Source organism: Cheilinus undulatus, linkage group 16 (assembly GCF_018320785.1).
Source record: "Cheilinus undulatus linkage group 16, ASM1832078v1, whole genome shotgun sequence".
Lineage (NCBI taxonomy): Eukaryota > Metazoa > Chordata > Actinopteri > Labriformes > Labridae > Cheilinus > Cheilinus undulatus.
In genome coordinates, this window is record NC_054880.1 from 32335208 (window position 1) to 32354951 (window position 19744).

At 39.8% G+C, this 19744-nt stretch overlaps 1 protein-coding gene across 1 annotated transcript in view; it reads left to right on the top strand.

Moving 5' to 3' along the window:
• The window catches only part of LOC121524316 (hippocalcin-like protein 1), an 81083-nt gene that overhangs the window by 43557 nt on the left and 17782 nt on the right, over positions 1-19744 (top strand). Inside the window, exon 2 of the mRNA XM_041809651.1 lies at positions 16980-17148. Within this exon, the coding sequence (XP_041665585.1) occupies positions 17053-17148 (96 nt within the window). The 5' untranslated portion in view covers positions 16980-17052. The remainder of the gene's footprint in view (positions 1-16979; positions 17149-19744) is intronic.

Below are 19744 nucleotides of genomic sequence, written 5' to 3' on the forward strand. Positions count from 1 at the left end.
AGTTAATAGTGGCAGAAATAGTCTACAAATATTGGTTAAAAAGGGTAAAGAGAATTGACAAAAATGGGTTAAAAGTGGCAGAAAGAATTGGCAAAAAATAAGTTAAAAGTGGCAAAAAAAAAGGAACTAAATTGGGTTAAATGTGGCAAAAAGAATTTTTGCAAAAATGTATTTAAAGTGTCAAAACGAATAGGCAACATGGGTTAAAAGTGAGGAAAAAATAGACTAAAAGTGGCACAAATGGTTTAATGGTGGCAATGTAGGCAAAAAGTGGAAAATAGTGGTTTAAAAAGGGGGAAAAGGTGGAATTATGGGCACAGGATGGCCCAAATGGGTTAGAAGGAGCAAAAAAGGGAAAAAGGTAGCAATAATAGATTTATAGTGGCAAAAAAAACTGCAGAAATTTGTTAAAATTTAAATTTGGGGGGGGGGGGGGGGTAAAGGCAGCACAGATGGGTTATAAGTGGCAAATATGGGCAGAAAAGTTGTGAAATAGTTTAAAAAAGTAGCATGGATACATCATTTCAACATCAGAACCCAATAACATCTTGACACACTTTCAGCTCCAAAATGAAGTAACTGTTGGCAAGGATGCTAGTTCCAATGCTACTGATCCTGCACTCATGCATTGATATCATCACTTCATCACAAATGAGGTGGGCCCATTCACTGCTTTTCAGGGAGGGTCCCAGCCAGTTCTGTATGCTGGCCTGTCTCTAACTCAAGTCTTCCCAGCGTCTCCTGCAAAACTAACAACTAAAAAGTTAAGCTTGCAGCTTGAACCTTAAGCACTGGCTCTGCCTCAGCCTCCTCATCAGGTAAATAAAGACATCAAAACAGTTCTCTAAATTCCAACTTTACAAATCTTAACAACAACGCTATAGTGGTCAGGTGTTTCCATTAACTGTTCCTTCTTACATGCATTCACATACACCACTGTGGGATCTTAAAAAAACTCTGACAAGGAAGCCATCATCAAATTACCAACGCCACCACAGAAAATGACCGCTTAACTGCTCTAAATGCACTTGGGCAGGCATTCCTGTGACAGAGAGCTTCCCCCTAACAGCCTAACAGAAAGCTAGCTACCTCGACCTTCTCTTCGTGTGGCATTGTGGTGGACACTGATGCACTGCATTAACTATAATACAATCACTGACTCCAGCCTGTCAGCCTGGGACAGCAACCATTATGGCAACCCCCCGAATGTGAAGAGACTGGATGTGGTGTAATAGACTGTGAATAGTCAGACAACCATAAAGGGCTTAAATCAGTGTACAATTACCATCTTAATTGCTCAATATAAAGACATCATGAAGTTTATAGAGGGATCCTGGGTCTTTTGGGGGCCAGGGAGCCTACCTAGGGACTTTATTAATTACCAAAACACAATTTCGATTCTTTTTTACTTTCTCTTTGCTGCTTATTACTAATTTTAGATGCATTCTTCATTAATTGATGCACACCTTTGTCTTGAGACCCCTGGAGCACAAGGCCCTAGGTAGTTGCCTACTCTGCCTAATGGTTAAACTGCCTAAGGTTGTTTCACTTAATACCAATTATTTTTTCTCTTTTTTATTTAAAGGTGACTAGCAGGCAGCATTTAGATGTGGCACAGCCTCCCTCTGGTTGCATATTACAATCAGGCGCTGGTGAAAATAGTAGATAAAATGCATTTTTAAGATGAGATTAAAAAAATTCAAATATTTGAAAATCATGTTCAGTCCCTAGAATAAACATGAAGAGAATGATCTTTCTCAGACTGAGCATTCTAGCAAAATTCTGTTTTTATCAGCTTTGTTTAAAGACAAAAGAAAAAGCTATGGTACGCCTACTCTGCTACCTCTCTAGCAACACTTATTTGATTTTAGTGTTTTCATCATGACAAGCAATCATTATCCTAAGTATCCTGAAAGAAATATGACTAAAAGTCTGCAGTGAAAACAGCCTGAGAGAGAAGGCACAGAGTACACCATCTTTTATATTTCTATCGTCTGCCATAGAGAATAGTCGTGACTCTCAAATGAAGGTTCCAGGAAGAGAGATGCAGATTTCATCCAGAAATTATTGGCAATTTGCCGGAAGATGAAAACATGAGAAGCAGGAGGGGAAGAAACAAAGGAAAAGAAACATAGATGAAAGATAAGAGCTGCCCGGCGTCTCAGGTGGCCACTCAGATTGCTGTACTTGGAGAAAAGGCAATAGGAGCCTGAAAAACACTCGAGTGAAGAAAGAAAAATCAATAGTGCTTGTCGGATTCTTTGATCTGTCACTTTTTTCACATGGCACCAGCTTGGTTGGCTTTATTCTAGTGCTGCATACCACTTCCACATCCCGTCTCTCCGTTTTCTATCCTTATGGCTCTCTCCTCGCTTTCCCTCTTTACATCTCTCTAATGACCGAGCTTTTGGCAGGCGATATGGAGGCACTTTTTAGTCTTTTAAGCACATTAAAGAGTTTAGAAAAAGACTGGCTCTCTGAAATGTTAAATTGGACTTATCTTTTCTCTCAGTCTTTTCTACTTTTTCTGTGAAGTCCTCGTCTCAACCTGCTCATGACAACTTTCTTTCTCCTTCTGTTTATCCCTACTCAAGCTGGACGGAGGTACTATTACAGGCCTTTTATTAAAAACCTGATATGAGCCAGCCACTTTTACTGGTGTCATCCACCCCTGTGATGATGATGGTACCTCTCTGACCACTGCGAGTCAATATGCTGTTATTTAATACCCAGGGAAATCATTCCAGCCTGGTGTGGGAGGATTTTACGTAACAGTCTGTAAAACCCTCAGTGAAACCTGCTTCAATCCTCCTTAAGGGGCAGCTAACCCAACTCAAAGAATTAAATTTGTTTTAGTGTCCACTGTTGTCCAATAAGGGGCTTCTGAAAGGTTTCTGGGCAATAAAAGGGTATTAGAAGACAGGTCCGTTTTAATCTCAGCACCAAATAAAAGCTACTGGTCGCTTCAATAAAAAATAAAAGATCCAGCCTTGGAAGATTGATACAAAAGATTTCATCAGGTAGATTCTTTGTCCTTGTTTCTCCATTAAAATAATAGATAATAATAATAATAATAATAGACACATCTAATAATAATGTCATGCAAATCAGTTAACTATTTTTTCTGTAAATAAAAACTCTTAATCAGCTTAGTTATTTTGAAAAGGTTCATTTCTGCTTTTGGGTGAGATAATGTGCCATCTGCTGCATGATGAAAAATTTGCTGGCATCACAGTACTTGACATGGCACAGAAATGGCACAGCTGGATTTCACTTGTTGAGCTGAACCAACACCACTAAACCCTATTCTGTGAAAGTGATATAATGGTGTTGGACTGCGACAATCCAGGATATTCCACAAAAAGGCAAAAGGAAATGACGCAAAGTGAAAGAACCTCAAAGTACTCATAGTAGTGAAACAACTGAAGCCTTAGATTACCTTTCAAATGAAGCACTTTATAAAATATGTACATTGCACTCTTATTCATAGCTCTCAGTCACATGACACGTTTGGAGCAGAAGCCATCAGAAAGTTGCAGCTACCATTGACCACTATGCAGAGCTGCAGCATTGGCTTTTTCCATCGGAACTGAAATTTTGGAGAGCTTCACTTGAGTGAAGCTTATTGAAGGACCCATGACCTTCGACTGAGGCCAAGCTTGCTGACACTGGGCAGCACATTTTGCTCCAGAATGCTTTGATAGTCTTGAGGTTTCATTATACATCGCACAGATTCAAGACACCCTGTGCCAGATGCAGCAAAACAGAACAGCCCCAGAACATAACTGAGCATCCTCTGTGTTTCACTGTAGCTACAGTGTTCTTTTCCTTGTTTGCTTCAGTTTTGCAAACAGAGAGCTGATTTCAATGTCCAGAAAGTTCCAGTGTTGTCTCATCCGTCCAAAGGACATTCTCCCTGAAGCTTTGTGGCTGGTACGCATTTTGGCCAATTTCAGCGAGACTGAAATTGTCCAAACCAGGGACGGATGATGTGTCCCAACACTGATGTACCTTGGCCTTGGAGTTCACCTCTAATCTCTTTGGAAGATGTTCGGGGTTCTTTAGTTACAATTCAAATCATCTGCCTCTTCATTTTGTCATCAACTTAGCTCTTCTGGCCATATATAGGGAGGTTAGCAGCAGTCTCCTGGACCTTAAACTTCTGAATAATACTGTACAACTGTAGTCACAGGAACATCAAGCTCCTTGGAGAAAGTCTCATAGCCTTTACCTTTACATGCCTGTCTTAATTTTCTTTCTAATCTCCAGGGACAACTCTCTCCTTAGCTTTCTCTGGTCCATGCTCAGTGTGGTACACACCATGATACCAAACAGCACAGTGACTACTTTTCACCCTTTAAATAGGCCGACTGATTACAAGTTTGAAGACACCTGTGATGCCTACTACAGGACATGCCTTAGTTTAATATGCTGCTATGGTCAAAGCATTGTCAATCTTTCTAGGGATGTCATCATTTTTGTCCAGGCCAGTTTCATTAGTTTGTTTTTTGAAATCATTCTGTTGACAATTCAAAGGCAATGTCTGACTTTCATTGATTAATATTCATATTTTTTATTTATCATTACTTTTGTCAGTTTCAAGTTATTTTAGTGACAATTGTGGGTTTTTCTTTCTTTTTTCTTCCAAAATTGTTATGTCAAAGCGTGTAAATACAGACCCATCAGCAAAAATGACCTTTGGGTCAACATCAGGATGTACATTGCTGGCATCAAGTTAAAGTGCCAAACTAGACAGAAGGTGCAAGAAAAATTCTGACATGTGAATTTGTTGAATTGGGTTTGTGAGCATCCCGGATGTATTGCTGATTATGCTACATCACAAGAGCATCTGTTGTTACAAATGTTTATATTTGTGCTTGATGTTTGAGAACTGATAGCAGAGGCTGCTATGTAAAGTGTCCATCAGTATTAACCCCGCTCGTACACATTCACATGCAAGGATGTCTTGTTCAAGTACACTTATACATGTGACTCTGTGAGCTGGGGTCTGATCCCCTGGCCTTGAGAGATGGCCCACTCTACCACTGACCAAAGCTACCCCAAACAGTATTTAGAACAAGTATTACTGGAAGCAGGTAATCTTATGGCCCTGTATATATTACGTCAGACAGACATGGTCCAGCCTTAATCTCCTGACCAGTTTATAACTTTTTTCAGGCCTGGAAAAAACCTTGAACTGTTTTACAGAAATGCTTCAGAGCAGGATTCTGTCCTTGTCAGTCGGTCTCCAATAAATCAACAACATTTTATTTGGTTTGGCTAAGGGCATGCAGCAGGTAGCAGGGACTTCAGTGATGGTAACTGGTTTTGAGTTAACCACTTAAACATCCTCTCAAGCAGAGGAGCCACTCAAGGTGAATTACATCATCGCCCTGCCCTCTAGTGGGGGGAAGTTCCTGACCATTTTGCACTGTGGTAACACTTGAGCTCCTCCAACTTCATGCAGACTTCTTTACAAGGGTTCTGGCATGAATAGTTCTTCTTAAGTCAAGTATTTTTAAAGCATGCTTTGTATCTGGAAGCTTCCCTCACTGGATATGATCTACTCCCATCTTAGCTCCCTGATTTTATCTTTGTGGTTACATCATGTGTCTGCTTGTCTTTGTCCCTCTCCCTCATCTGTCTGTCCCCCCGTTTGCTTTGTGCAAGTATTATCAACCCAGAGGTTAGTGACCCGCTTAGTGACACTGGAACAGATGTTCAAGAGTCTGTGTCCCTGTATGGGGAGCAACCTATGAGGGGGTTGAACAACAACAAATAACAAGCTCGGGCACTTGGACTGGAGTGATGGATTAGTGATCCATGCTTCAGGATTCAGGGATGAATAAAGGGATTTAATGAAGGGTCTGGGAGGCCATGGATTGAGTTCAACTTCGGCCTGAGATGACAGAAACAGTTTTACTGATCTGTTAATCTCAGACCAACAGTGAGGCCTGCGGGGAAATTTATAGGTCACAGCAGGGTTAAGGAAAAAATGTGAGGGTGGGTTGGACAGTGAAGGGAAAAGGCCAGAGTCTGAGAATGGTATTTGTTGTATTGTGGAGAATACTGGCAGCTTTCTATGATTTGGGCTTTGTCCAATCTGCAGGAAGCAATTAAGATGATCTCAACACCTCCTCTGACAGCCATGCTGGAGGGCCATAGCCCAAAAATTTGTTTCTACTCAAACACAAGAGCTTTAAACAGGCTGGTGACTCAAACAACAGATTCTAAAGCAGAAAAAGACAAGATAGACAACAGTGTCGAACCTGAAATAGTCACTGGTAGCAAGTCAATCAGTGCAAGTTCCTGAAATTCTTACAAATACCAAAGTTAAAAACATGCTTACAGGCCGGTTAAAAAAGGGTTCTTGAGGTTATTTCTCAGTTCTAGACAGCTGTGCAGCAGTGAGTCTTTATGTAACTCTTATTTGAATTTTATCAAGGCTTAAAGTTATGCAATTATTTAGAGTGACTGTTTTGATTGGAGCTGGAGAGCAGTAACTTTTCTGTCTCTTTCTTTTTAGTCTGTTATTCAGTCATGTGCTACAGATGTGTGTTTAGGGAGTTAAGGTGTGTTGCCTTTTTAAATGGGCAATAATCACAGGTTGAGTCTTAAACTAAGCCAAAGTGTGTTTGAGGCATGATAGAGTCATACTGGGTGCGTGTTTGCTGCGTGTAGCTGCTGCAGGTCAGCTTCATCTCAAACCATGTCAGTTTTCATACCAGGCTCATGTTGACTGCTTCTCCATGCTGTTACAGTCTTTTCTTTTTTATAGGTTTTTTGTCAGTGAATCTCAGTGAATCAGGGCTTTTACTTTGAAAAGCTTTGAAACAAAAAGATTTACTTAGAGTTTAATTGAAGAGAACAACTACTCTATTTAAGACTGATGCTTGCACTGTCATGAAACACACTGCAAACATATTCTACCGTCATGGACCTACAGATCAGCTAAAACAAAATAATCAAGGCTCTCTATTCATCATTGTCCTGTTAGTTATGGCAGAGAGAGTAGCTTGTGGGCCCACCCTATGGGTGCTTGACACACCCATAGGGTGGGCGGGTGAGATGCATCGCTCATGTAGTCAGTCCTTACTCATTAACATGCTAATCAAAATAAAAATTAAGCTGTTACCACCAGGATGCGACGGCCAAGCACCCCGTCTGAAACATTTAAAGACTAGAGTAGCAGAAAAATCAGTTTGTCTGCACACTTGCTTAATGCCACACAAAATAAACATTAATACAAAACAATTTGGACCAGCATTCTTCTTCTGGTGCTACAAATGATAGAAGAAGAAGAAAGACTTTATTAATCCCTGAAGGGAAAGTTTTACACTCCATTGTTGAACATGCTACACACATAGGCTGTAAAACATGCCAATGCAAATAGAATCCCCATGGACATGCACTAATGGAGAGATGTCAGAGTGATGGCCTTGGATCTCTTGTTGAATCACAGCCAGGAGCTGTTGGGGGTTCAGTGCCTTGTTCTTGGGCACTTTGGCAGTAGGAAGCGACCTGGCACTTCTCTAGCTACAAGGCCAAAGTCCAGATATGGTCCGACCAGGACTTGAACTGGCGGCCCCGATTCCAAGCCCAAGTCCTTACAAACTGAGCTACTGCTGCCCCAGAAAACATGAACTCTCTGAGAAGCGAACTGGGTCCTCTGAGGGACAGTCACCTGCGCCACCGCTGGGCTAAGAGAATAGCTAGTGTGTCACCTGAAGGAGATCTCTGGTTGGGGACCCCACTTTACCTGAAGGTGGTTGAACAGCCAGGAACATTCAAGAATAGTCATGTGCAGACCAGGATGCCCATAGGGAGGATAAAGGGGGAGGTTTCTGGGACTCAGCCAAACTGGGGGCCCATGGAGGTCAGCAAAACCATGGTCCATTGTGAATTTAAGCTGTTAAAACCATATTTTATTTTTAACCTGAATAATAACCACTTTTTCATTTATTCATTTAGCATTCTTTAGATGAATAAAAAAACTTTATTTTAAAGAACATAAATGGGTTAAAAGTGGCAAAAAATAGATAAAAGTGGCAAAAAAATGGGTTAAAGTGACAAAAATGGGCACAAAAAGTGGTGAAAAGTGTCTGAAATGGCTTTAAAGTGCAAAAAATGTTGGAAATTAGGTGGAATGGAATTGATTTAAACTGGGGTTAAAATGGGCAAAAAGGGGTGTAAAAAGGGGTTGATAGAGGCAATAGTGGGTTAACAGAGGCAACAATAGGCACAACATGGCAAAAATTTGCTTAGAAGTGGCAAAAACAGCAGAAAAAAGTGATGGAAGGGGTTTGAAATGGACAAAATTGGATTTTAAGTGGAAAAAATGTGCTAAAAATGGCCAAATTTGTATTTAAAAGCGATGAAAAAGGGTTAACATTTGGTAAAATTGGTGTAAAGTGGCAACAGTGTTATCTAAAAAAAAATTATATTTTTTAAGGCATCTGGTCGCCCCCTCTTAGTGTCACCCTAAGGTTGAGAACCACTGCTTTAGTGGTATGTGTTGCGTGAGACATCATATGCTGTTGTTTCCTTTGTGATTTATCATTCCCAGTCTGATCCTTTTCAATACTCTACTTGAATCTTGTTGATGTTTGCTGCTATGTTTTTATACTTTCTGTAAAAGAATGGAAGATCTGGATTACGCTCTGCTCTGGAATCGTACATTTAGACGCTGATTGGGTCCAAACTTGGGCCTCAAAATGTCTAGTGTGTAGCCAGTCTTAAGAACAGCAGACCATACATTCACAGCATTTATACAAGTCATTGGTTATATATCAGACTTTTATCCCAGTGACTCTGCGTCCCAAGGGGGGTATCCAAAAAGGTTCTTTCTGGAGATGAATCATAAAACTTAACTCATTACAGTATTATTATTTCAGTATATTATTAAATGTGTACATTGAGGTTGCCATGTCAGTTTTGAAGTGGAATTCGTATGTGATGTTACCACAAAGCTTTTAATTGCTGCATGAAGTTTTACAGTCTGTTTTTACCTTCAGTTTTGATGATTAAGTGTGCATTAGTGGCTGGGTAAACATGAGCCCTTTGTAAATTTGTGATGAATGCATTCCCCACAGGATGTTTGGGATTTTTAGCTCTTCTTATTTTCCCTCTTCTGCTATCCAATTAAGGTGAATGTTTGCTCTGTTTGACATCCAACCATTAGTTCCTTTAATTAGAGAATCGTTGTCTCTCCAATTAAATCCACCCCTTCTAGTTTTTCTCTAAATACAATCCCAACAAAACGACGCACATATCCAAACACAAAAAGAGGATCCTTCTTTATGTTTTGTTACTGATTCCCCCAACAGACAGTTTGACCATGTAGGTGCTGAATTAATCACTCACATACGGTACAAAGAAGCCTCATTCCTTGATGAATGGTTTGTGTTTTCTAAACACTTACTGTATCCACGGCACAGTGATGCACTCAGACAATTCTCTACCTGATTAACTAACACATAAATTACTGGTTCATAGTGAGACTTGAGAGAGTGGGTGAGAATTCACTCTTAGTTTAAGCTCTTCACCAATTAATAACTCCTAGAGAGGAATGATTTAACTCCTCAGAATCTGTGTGGAGTTTTCGGAGTAGGTTTTATGGTGTTACCAAGGGACTCTAAGGGTGCTTTCATACTAGGCCCAGTTGTTTCGATTCCTCCCTCTCCAGCTTGCTTTCACACTAGCAACATTGGTTCGTGCCCGGGCCCACATGCGTATGTACTCAGTCTGAAACAGCAGGTGGCAGCAAAATGCATGTAGCTGGTTTACCACCCCGCCATGAGGGATAAAGAAACTACTATGGCAACCACTCTGATCATGACCTGAGCGAAGATTGTTGTTGTTTTAACCTGGCAAAAAAGTCCATCCTGCTGTCATGGATGTTTAAAATCACTTTTTAAGATGCCAGCAATGTTGCTCTTCATATCTGCACATCTACGTGAAGTTTAGAGGATTAAATGGGCTCATGCTGCGCAGATACAGCAGTTTTTGAAGTGACAGGAGACTTTTATTGCCTTCGCATGTCATCTCACTGACTCCAACTTGTGTTCATCCATAAGGTGAGTCATAACAGACCTGGCGCAATTGCATTCACATGTCATCCAAACTGTGCCAGAGTCCACTTGAATCGCAGCTGAGAACACCTCCCTAAGTGGCCCTGGGCCCGGTACCCGGGTTCAGTTCATTTGCATTCACACTAACCAAAACAAACAGACTTTGAGCTCAAGTGCACTCGGATCTGGGACTAGGCCCCTAGTGCAGACAGCACTCGCACTTCCTCAGCCATAATGAGTGGAGTGTTTTTATCTGTGAACGATCTCATAAGGCAACACCAAGAAAAGTGACCTGGAGAAAGAAGCACAGGATTACATTGACCAAATGTGTCAGGACCATGGTGCCGAACAGAATGCTCTGAACAAGAAGATGGCAGAAGAGAGAGAGTGACACAAGAAGGAGATCCAGGATGCCAGACAGCATTTGGACACCTTTAAAAGTGACCTGCAGAAAGACGCACACGCTTACATTGACAAAATGTGTCAAGAACAGGCTGCTGAATGGGATTCTCTGCACAAAAAGCTGGCAGAAGAGAGTGAGCAAAACAAGGCCGAGATCCAGAATGCTGGACCCAGTTAGATGCCTTTAAAAGTGACCTGCAGAAAGAAGCACAGGCTTACGTTGATAAAGTGGGTCAGGACCAGGCCACTGAATGAGACGCTCTGACCAAGCAGCTGGCAGAAAAGAGTGAGTGCCACAAGGAGGAGATCCAGGACACCAGACAGCAGTTGGAGAGTCTTCAGTGTGAGCAAAAGCAGGCTCACAATGACAAGAACTCTCAGTTCCAGTCATATGTAACATCCTTAATGGCTGAAAACAACACCCGCTGTCAGAGGATGGCAGAAGAGATTAGCATCCTGCTGCAGAGGTACAGAGGTGGAGAGCCTGAAAACCCAAATCCAGTCTCAAAGTTCCAATCAGAATGACTTCCAGGAGCTTCAAATGGTGCACAAAAAATAGTGTTGACCAATTTGAAGCTCAGATCCAGCAGGAGAGAAATAAAAGCAACCCTCTGAAGGAAAAGCTGCGGAGAATGGGAGCTGCTTACAATGAACTGAATGAGAAATATAAGTCTGATGTTCTCTCTCAAAAATATCAGGCTGATCAGCAGAAAACATCATAAAGCCAACAGGTCATCGTGCAGCTCAGGGTGGAACAGGAGAAGTCAGCTCAAGACATTGCCATCCTGCAACAGAAATTTGAAGAGAAGGAGAAGCAGCATGCAAAGCAGCTGGAGCAGCTGAGATCCCAGCTCACTCTGCAGCTCCAAGAAAACACAAAGCTCTCCAATGAACTCAAAGACTTTAGAGAGCTTTCCATGCCTCCAAAAAGGAAATGTCAGCAACAAGAGAAGCAGTGAGAGGCCAAGATGGAGAAGGGAACATCTGACCTCCGATATCCACATACAGTGGCTGCACAAATAGCTCCTCTGGAATCAATGAGTGTGTTTACTTGGACTTGACTATCCTGGTTATGAGTCTTATCCCAGTTTTGATCATATTTGGGATACTGTGTTTACATGTGCACAGAGAAACCTTAAAATCTTGACTAGTTTTCAACATTATAGACCCCACACGGTGACCAATAATCACTAATTTTGCTGTATAGTTGGTGTAGTCGTGTGTGGAGTCGAACACGTAGATCAAGGCAGCACACCACACACTAAAAGATTCTCTTCACTGACTTGCCTGATCTCGTGTCTCAAAACTCCATATCTTGCCCAGTCTGTGCCTTTAGAGTAAATAAGCTAATGTGGTTAGCTGTTAGCGACAAACTAAGCCCATTGTGGTTGCAATTTCAGTTCAGTTCCTTTCCTCGTCTGTTCACATGTGAGCAGTTTCACTGTGCATGTTTTTAAACACTTGTTTTATTGCAACAAATGAGCAAGATTCACCTGCATTTTTACATCCATCTAAACTTTATGCTTCCTGTTTGGCTGTTCCTTCATACCATCTCACACTTCTGCTCGTGTTAGCTCTGATGTTCTTGGTGCTCACTACTCACAGCAGAGGTCCAGCCACTTGGTGCCAGTAGTCTCACAATTGGTGAAATGGGGATGTGAATGTGTCTCTAAGCCAAGAATTAAGAAAGGTTTGGATTCTTGCTGTAGCATACTCTGAGTTGGATGTATCAATCATATTTCGGCCAATAATCTCACATTGTAGTCTGTTTAAGCATTTATTATGGCAACATAACATATTTGGCGTCAGGCTCCACCTTGATCACTCCTTGCAGATACAGACAGAATTTGAGGAGTGATAAGACAACAGCTTAAACCCCCAGTCAGAGCCAACAGGTTTTTAGGCAACAGTCCGATCAGTGTTTGGATTCCCTGACTAACTGATATGTATCAGAAATGACTGATCTGATCTCCTTTTTTTTTTAACTACATTTTGATAGTGGTCTTCTATTCCTCTTATAGTCTTACTATAGCTGTCAAATGAACAGCTGAAAGTGTTTAATTTTGACTGTTAGTTTTGATTTATCTCCTATTTGGCTTCTAAGAGTATTTAACTTCCTGTTCCTCTGTTTTGAAAGGAAATAAGGAACTTCAGGTTGCATTAATGCATTAATTATGGAAATCACAATTAACACATTAATGGTTACAGCTCTGATTTTTAGTTTTAGTCTACCTGGATTATGATGTTGTTATTCCTGTAAACACAATATCCCTTAATTGTGAATAAATCAGGAAAAAATGTGTTTCTTTTTCAAGTTCACACCATTAAAGTTAACCCTGATGGAGCCACAGGATAACTTAAATTTTACTGCTGAACTGGTACTCAATGTTTGAACCTCTTTGAGATGTTATGTAGCAATGTTTACAGTATTTACACTGCAGACAGAAATGCTAAATGGAAAAGGAAGTTGTCCCAGGAAATCATTCATTGTTAACCTCTGGCTTCACTACAATTACAAAGAAATCCATGTCTGTTCCCCTACTAGACAGTGATAGATAATGATTACATTATGATTGGTTACCAGATTTAGTTTTTATTTGAAATCTATATAAGAGGTATGGCTATCAAATACAAAATGGGTACACATTGCATAAATCAGAGGGTCATTATCTTGTTTGTGAATCCTTAGAGTGTGCATAGACAGAAGTTTAGAAAAGAAAGAGGAAGCTGTCGCTGCATTTTTTATCTTCAGCAGCCTGGTTATAGGCAAGCATTGCTATTAGTGTAATAAATATAAAGTGTAACACCTTCAGGATGAGGAACGTACTTGAGTTTAATTATATTAGCTGAGTAGAGGGATGATCAGACATGTGGGTTTTGCATCTGTATATTTGAAGCTCTCGTCAGGCAGCTATAAAGACCTGCAACACCCACACAGTCCATCTCATCCACATCAAACATACTCTTTGACTTCCTTAAGTTCATAAAACGCAGACAAGCCTACGCTTGTGTTTACTTTCTCTAACACACACAAACTCTCATAGAGTTGTTAATGTAATTATCCAGCATGACTAAGGAAAGATTTGGGGTCAGTGAGGTGAACCAAGTCTCATCTGAGATGTTTAAGCCACAGTGATGCTGTTATTTAAGCCATCATTCACACAAACATACACACAGAGAGAGTAAAGTGCTTTATGGCTCCAACAAGCTCATTAGTTTTCCATTAAAGAGGTAGAAAAGTGAACAAGCTGGAGTTTGTCGACCATTTTATTGAAGCTTGTGGTGTGTAGAATAGTTAAATGATTTACATCACAAGAATCTATCATCTTTCCACTGATCAGCAAAAGATTGGCCATAATGCACTAAAATGTTAATCTTGCACAGCAGATGGAGACGCCTGTTTCTGTGTTTCTCACTGGTGAATCCGTCTTGCAAAGCCCGTCCAAATCATTTGAGCCTGGTTAGAAAGTGACAGGCCCAATCAGCGACGAGGGGCAGTACTTTCGGGCGCAGCGGAGTCGTGACGTAAGCAAGCAGCAACAAGAGGCTGGTGCCGTTATGGCGGATGACATTAACATGAATGCTGCCAAAGCGCCATTTTTATCAGAACTTGACAACATTTCTTCATTAAAAGCTGAACAGAGAACAGAATTGAGTTCTTCTTTTTCAGAAAACAACAAAAGTCATGTCATGACATATGGAGTTTATTCCTCGGTAGCTGCACATATGCACCTCAGCAGCGGCAACGGCGTCACGTGTTTTGTTGCTCTGATTGGCCCGTAAAGATGTGACTGACAGAACGTTCATCTAATCACCCTCCAAGTTTTTTCTCAAACGTTGTTTATCGAAGGTTTCCCAGATGGATGTGTGAAACAAATCCATCTTGCTACTAGGATGTGAATCCGCTCTGCAAGCTATGCTTTCACCTATACTAAACATAAAAATCTTAAAGATATTCATGTTAAATCAATGAGATGTCATGGACTGACATGGTCAACCGATGATTTACAGGGATTTTACTAAATTTAGTGCAAATATGACTCTGCTAGTGTCTGCAGCTGTTTTGTGCTTTATTGCAGGGTTATTTATTACATTTTTGTAATGCAAGGTGTGTAAACTTGTTACGCTGATCTGAGTGGCAAGAGAAGAGACAAGTTTGATTTAACAAGGCGGGGGCAAATACTTTTCACATTCGTGGGGATGTATACTCTGCTGTTTTTTTTTTTTCTCCTCAGCCATCATACCGAACAGCACCAAGTCAGGCGAACATGCTTTATTTGAGTTGAAGCCTGCTGTGAATTAATGCCATAAAGCTGAACACTTCTCATGAGGCGCCCTCTGTTCTAAAGGGATGCACCCCATTCTCCACACTCAAAGTTACACCGCTGTCCACATTATTAAGCAAATTACATTTTTCTCTTATTTTCCTACATATTAATGCAAATGACAGAATATTTTTCAAGTCATCAGCCGTTGGAGCATAATTCAGATGTTTTTGAACAAACTTCATAATGATAACCATTTCTTTTTAAATAAAAACCTCAAAATGCACTGTTCCACATTATTATGTGAGTTTTAAAAGAGTTTATAGGTTGTAAAGAACTGAAAATGGTCATTCATTGAATGGTCTTGTTAGTTTGTGAATCATCTACTTGTGTACCAGTCACATTAACCTGGCAGCAGAGCCAAAACACGACAGTCTGAATATATTTTAACATGCTATCACTGTAAAATAGATTTTAAGTCAGTATTCAAGCATAGTACTCTCCTAAGGTGCAAGATAATCCCCTTTGGTGCAGCAAAGGTAACTCTGTCATATGAAATTGCATATGAACAGGCAATTTATGCAAAGCTACAGCTGTGGGAATTCTGTTTGTTGTCCACAGTGAAAATCACTGTGTCAGCATTGTCCTGATGAACTCTAAGATAGATTTAGATACACAAGAGGACAAAAAGCAAACTTTTAAAAAGGTGCAGAAGAGGCTGGAATTGACTCCAGAAAATAGACAAGAATGCAGGAAAATAAATGTTTGTTGCTGAAATATAATGGGAGAGGACCTCTGATGGTGCCAAATATGAAAAGGCAAGTTTTAAAATATTTCATAAATTGACCAACAGGTTGTTGCAAAAAAAAAAAATCCCTGAAAGACTTTAAAACACAGTCTCTGTGCATTTGAAAAATATATGGGGAGTCTGTTTGGTTTTGCTGGTCATTAACTTAAAAATGTTTCTTTCAAATCAAATGAAAAAATTGATAAAATCAAGATCAGCCTATAAAAATGTAATGATATGTTTTATCCCTTATTGTTATATCAGATTGAATCCAAAAGTACTTTTTTAAGGTGGAGCAGTTTCTCTTTTTTGTTTCAAAAACACAGTATTTTTTGTAGTTAAAGCAGTATTACATACATATTTGCACAGTGATTCCCTCTGTTATATAGACTGGATAATATGAGCTAATTTAAGATTATTTAAGTGTGTTTATTTATGCACAATGGTATTTTGTTATAAACGTGTTGTCTTTCAGGTGTGCTATCTTACTTTTAAGTGATTTTACTTTACCTTTGTTTATGTTTCTGTGATTTTATTGTAAAATAAGAGTGACATTATCTGTGACAGTTTTCTTAGAAGACCTTTAAAGGGATTAAAAAGTCTTCTTGGTACAAAACACAACAATATTTGACTCATTTCAGAATATTTTGTATAAAATGTTATGTAAGTTTTTCAATAAAATATTATTCACTCCATGCCAGTGCAATTTGATCTACCTTTTGATGTAGTCATTAAAGGGTTAATGACTTTTTTTTAAGGGAAAAAAGTTTAAGGATTAGGTTACATGGTGACAGGCTGCATTACGTAGTTGCATCACTGAAATCATGTTTTGTATGGCAGGTTGAGCTGAGATGAAGATTAGGAGATCTGGACACATACAAAGCACATCACCACACACAGACACACACTTGTACACACCACACAGCTGATTTGACACACAAACACACAGCTGGCCAGATAAACCCAGAAATGTGATCAGTGGGCTAGTGCTTGACGTCACTGGGGAGCGTTTGGGATTATTTAATGTTTTGCGAATGTGATGCAGCAGTTTAAAGACTAGCAGTGTTGCATAACATCCCGTGTCAAGGGGATTGGGATAAAACATGGTGAAACTGCTCACTGTGATTTCATAAAAAAATCAGAATGTTATTGTGTGAGTGGTCAAAATTATGTTCTTTTCAGTGGCGTGTACCTAACTGGCTTGTGTGTTACAGTTAGATAGTAACAGATAAAAAAAATCATTTCTAACTACTAAGTTGTCTTTAAGTGTAGCTGAGGGTTACCCATATTTAATCTCGTGTAATCTTTTTTCTTCTTCATCTGTTGTTGGGTGACAACAGTGACGTGCTGATGTATGCTGACCAACTGTTATGCACTTGTCATTTGTCACTGGAGGTCATCCTTCTGTTGGCTTAATTGTTGCTGACCTTCTCTTTCTCTATCTTTGACTGACAGGTGTGAAAAACGGCCTGGCTAGCGTTATAGTCGCAGTTGCTGTCAAAGAAGCCAAGAGTCCTGTCCTGCTGTCATGGGGAAACAGAACAGCAAGCTGCGGCCAGAGATGCTGCAGGACCTGCGAGAGAATACTGAATTCTCTGACCACGAGCTGCAGGAGTGGTACAAGGTACACAGAAACTCACCGTTCACAGTTTGCACACCTGCAGGGGTACTAAGTCATGACATTTGTATTACTGCTGCTAAAAATGTAGCTTTTAAAGGAAAGCAACTAAATTCATTAAAAAACTACTCCTCTTTTTTTTTTTTAAAGGTTGTTTCTGAGTAAAATGTAAATGAAAACAGAATGCAGTAATTTGCAAATCTCACAAACCCATATATTATTCACAATAGGACATAAACAACATATTAAATTGCAAAAACTTTAAATTTCATACTATCTACAGTGCATAATATCATCAAAAGATTCAGAAAATCCAGAGATATCCTGTGCATGAGGGACAAGACTGAAGGTCAGCATTAAAAACAGGCAGGGACACTTCAAGAAATCAGTGTCTTCCAACACAGTTCACCACGCCATCCACAAATGCAACTTAAAGCTGTAACATGCAGAGAAGAAGCCATATGTGAGCATGATAAAGAAATGCTGTTGTCTTCTATGGGCCAAGCTCATTAAAAATGACTGGGGCAAATGGAAAACTGTTCTGTGGTCAGATGAATCAAAACGTGAATCTTTTAGGAAACCACAGATGCTGTGTCCTGCAGACTAAAGAGAAGAGGGACCATCCAGCTTGTTATCAGTGCACAGTTCAAAAGCCTGCGTCTCTGATGGTATGGGTTGCATTAGTGCCTATGGCGTGGGTTGCTCACACATCTGGAAAGGCATTATCAATGCTGAAAAGTATAGAGAGGTTTTAGAGCAACATATGCTCCCATTAAGACAATGCCTCTTTCAGGGAAGGCCGTGTGTAGTTCAGCAAGACAATGCTAAACCACATATTTCATCCATCACAACAGCATAGTTTTGCATTAGAAGGGTCCCTGTACTGAACTGACACCCCTGCAATCCAGACTTTTCACCAATAAAAGATGTTTTGCACATCATAAAACAAAAAAAAAAGAGCCAGGGCTGTTGAGCAGCTAGATCAGACAGGAATGGGACAACATCCCTCTCCCAAAACTCCCAGACTTTCACAGACTGTTGATAAAAGAAGAGTGGATTCTGCGAAATGGTAAACATGATCTTATCCCTATTTTTTGAGATGTGTTGCTGCCATGAAATAAAAATGAGCTTATATTTTTCATGAAGCAGTAAAATGTCTCAGTTTCAACATCTGATATGTTGTTGATATTTTATTGTGAAGAAAATATGGGTTTATGAGATTTGCAAATTATGGTATACCTCAGCAGCCATGTCTGAAACTTATTGAACACTACAACAAATGACTGCAGGCTGTTATCCAGCAAAAAGGAGACGCTGACTATTAGCAACAGGGGCTAATAGTTTTTACCCCAGTAGTTTTTTTTTAATTAATTGTAAAATAAAACTAGGATGTTTGCAAAAGGTGTGTTCAAAATTCCTTGCTCTGTTTGACAGCACTTCTGAAATAACGGAAGTTTTCATTGATCGCTGTTACAAAAAAATGCTCGTCCAAAGAGCCAAATTGTTGAAAAATAAACTTTGCAAGAGCCACTAAGTGGTGAAAAATGGTCAAAATAGGTTAAAGTGGCACTTAAAATAAGTGTAAGGTGGCAAATACTGTCAAAAAGTGGCAAAAAAAATGGCAAAAAAGGGGCGATATGTGCATAACATTGCAAAAATGGAGTGAAAAGTGGAAAAAATGGGGAGGAAAAGTGGCATAAAAGGGCAAAAATGGGTGAGAATTGACAAAAAAAATGAGTCATAGGTGGCAAAATGGTCAAAAAGTGGCAAAAACCTGGCAAAAAAATGAGTGGAAAGTGACAAAAAATGGGCAAACATCAGCAAAGAGGTGGGAAAAATGGGCAAAAAATAGCCAAGTGTGGCCAAATAGCGAAAAAAGAGGCATTTAATGGCACAAAGCAGTTTAAATGGGGGAAAATTGGCAAAAAGGGGGCAAGAATTGCAAATTGCAAAAATCAGGATAAAAGTGGCAAAATTGTGCAAAAACTGGATAAAAGTGGCAAAAATGAGCAAAAAGTGGCAAAAAATGGGGTTTAGGCAGTAGAAAGGGATTTAAAAGTGAATAAAAAAAGGGCAAAAAATGGAAATGCAATGGAAATATAGAGACAAAAAATAAGGTTGCCAATTTAGTTTGACAATTAAAGCCTGCTGTATAAGAAACAAACTGATTTAAATGACTTGCAATGGACCATTTCTGAGGTCAAGGTTTTACTTTTTAAGGTTTTCTGGGGGAATAATTTTTCAAATGAAGACATAAAGCCACAAATCTGATCATCACAAAAGAGCCACATGTTGTCCAAGAGCCAAGTGTTATCACTGCTCTAGATCATACTATATGGCATTCATTTACAGATACTCAAAATTTTGCACTGTTAACAACACTTGGAAGGACATTGATATTAACATGTTGTATAATCACATACATCTAAGACAGCTGGGGGACAGCTAGTTACAGCTCTGAAGACAGAGATACAGAAAGTCAGAGGCAGGAAAGGAGAGGATAAGAGCAAAGCAGAGCTCAGTGCTTCCAGGGAAATATGAAACTGTTACTGAGAATTTCTTTAAGGTTGATTTTTAAGGGCGTCTCACCTTAGCCAGGATG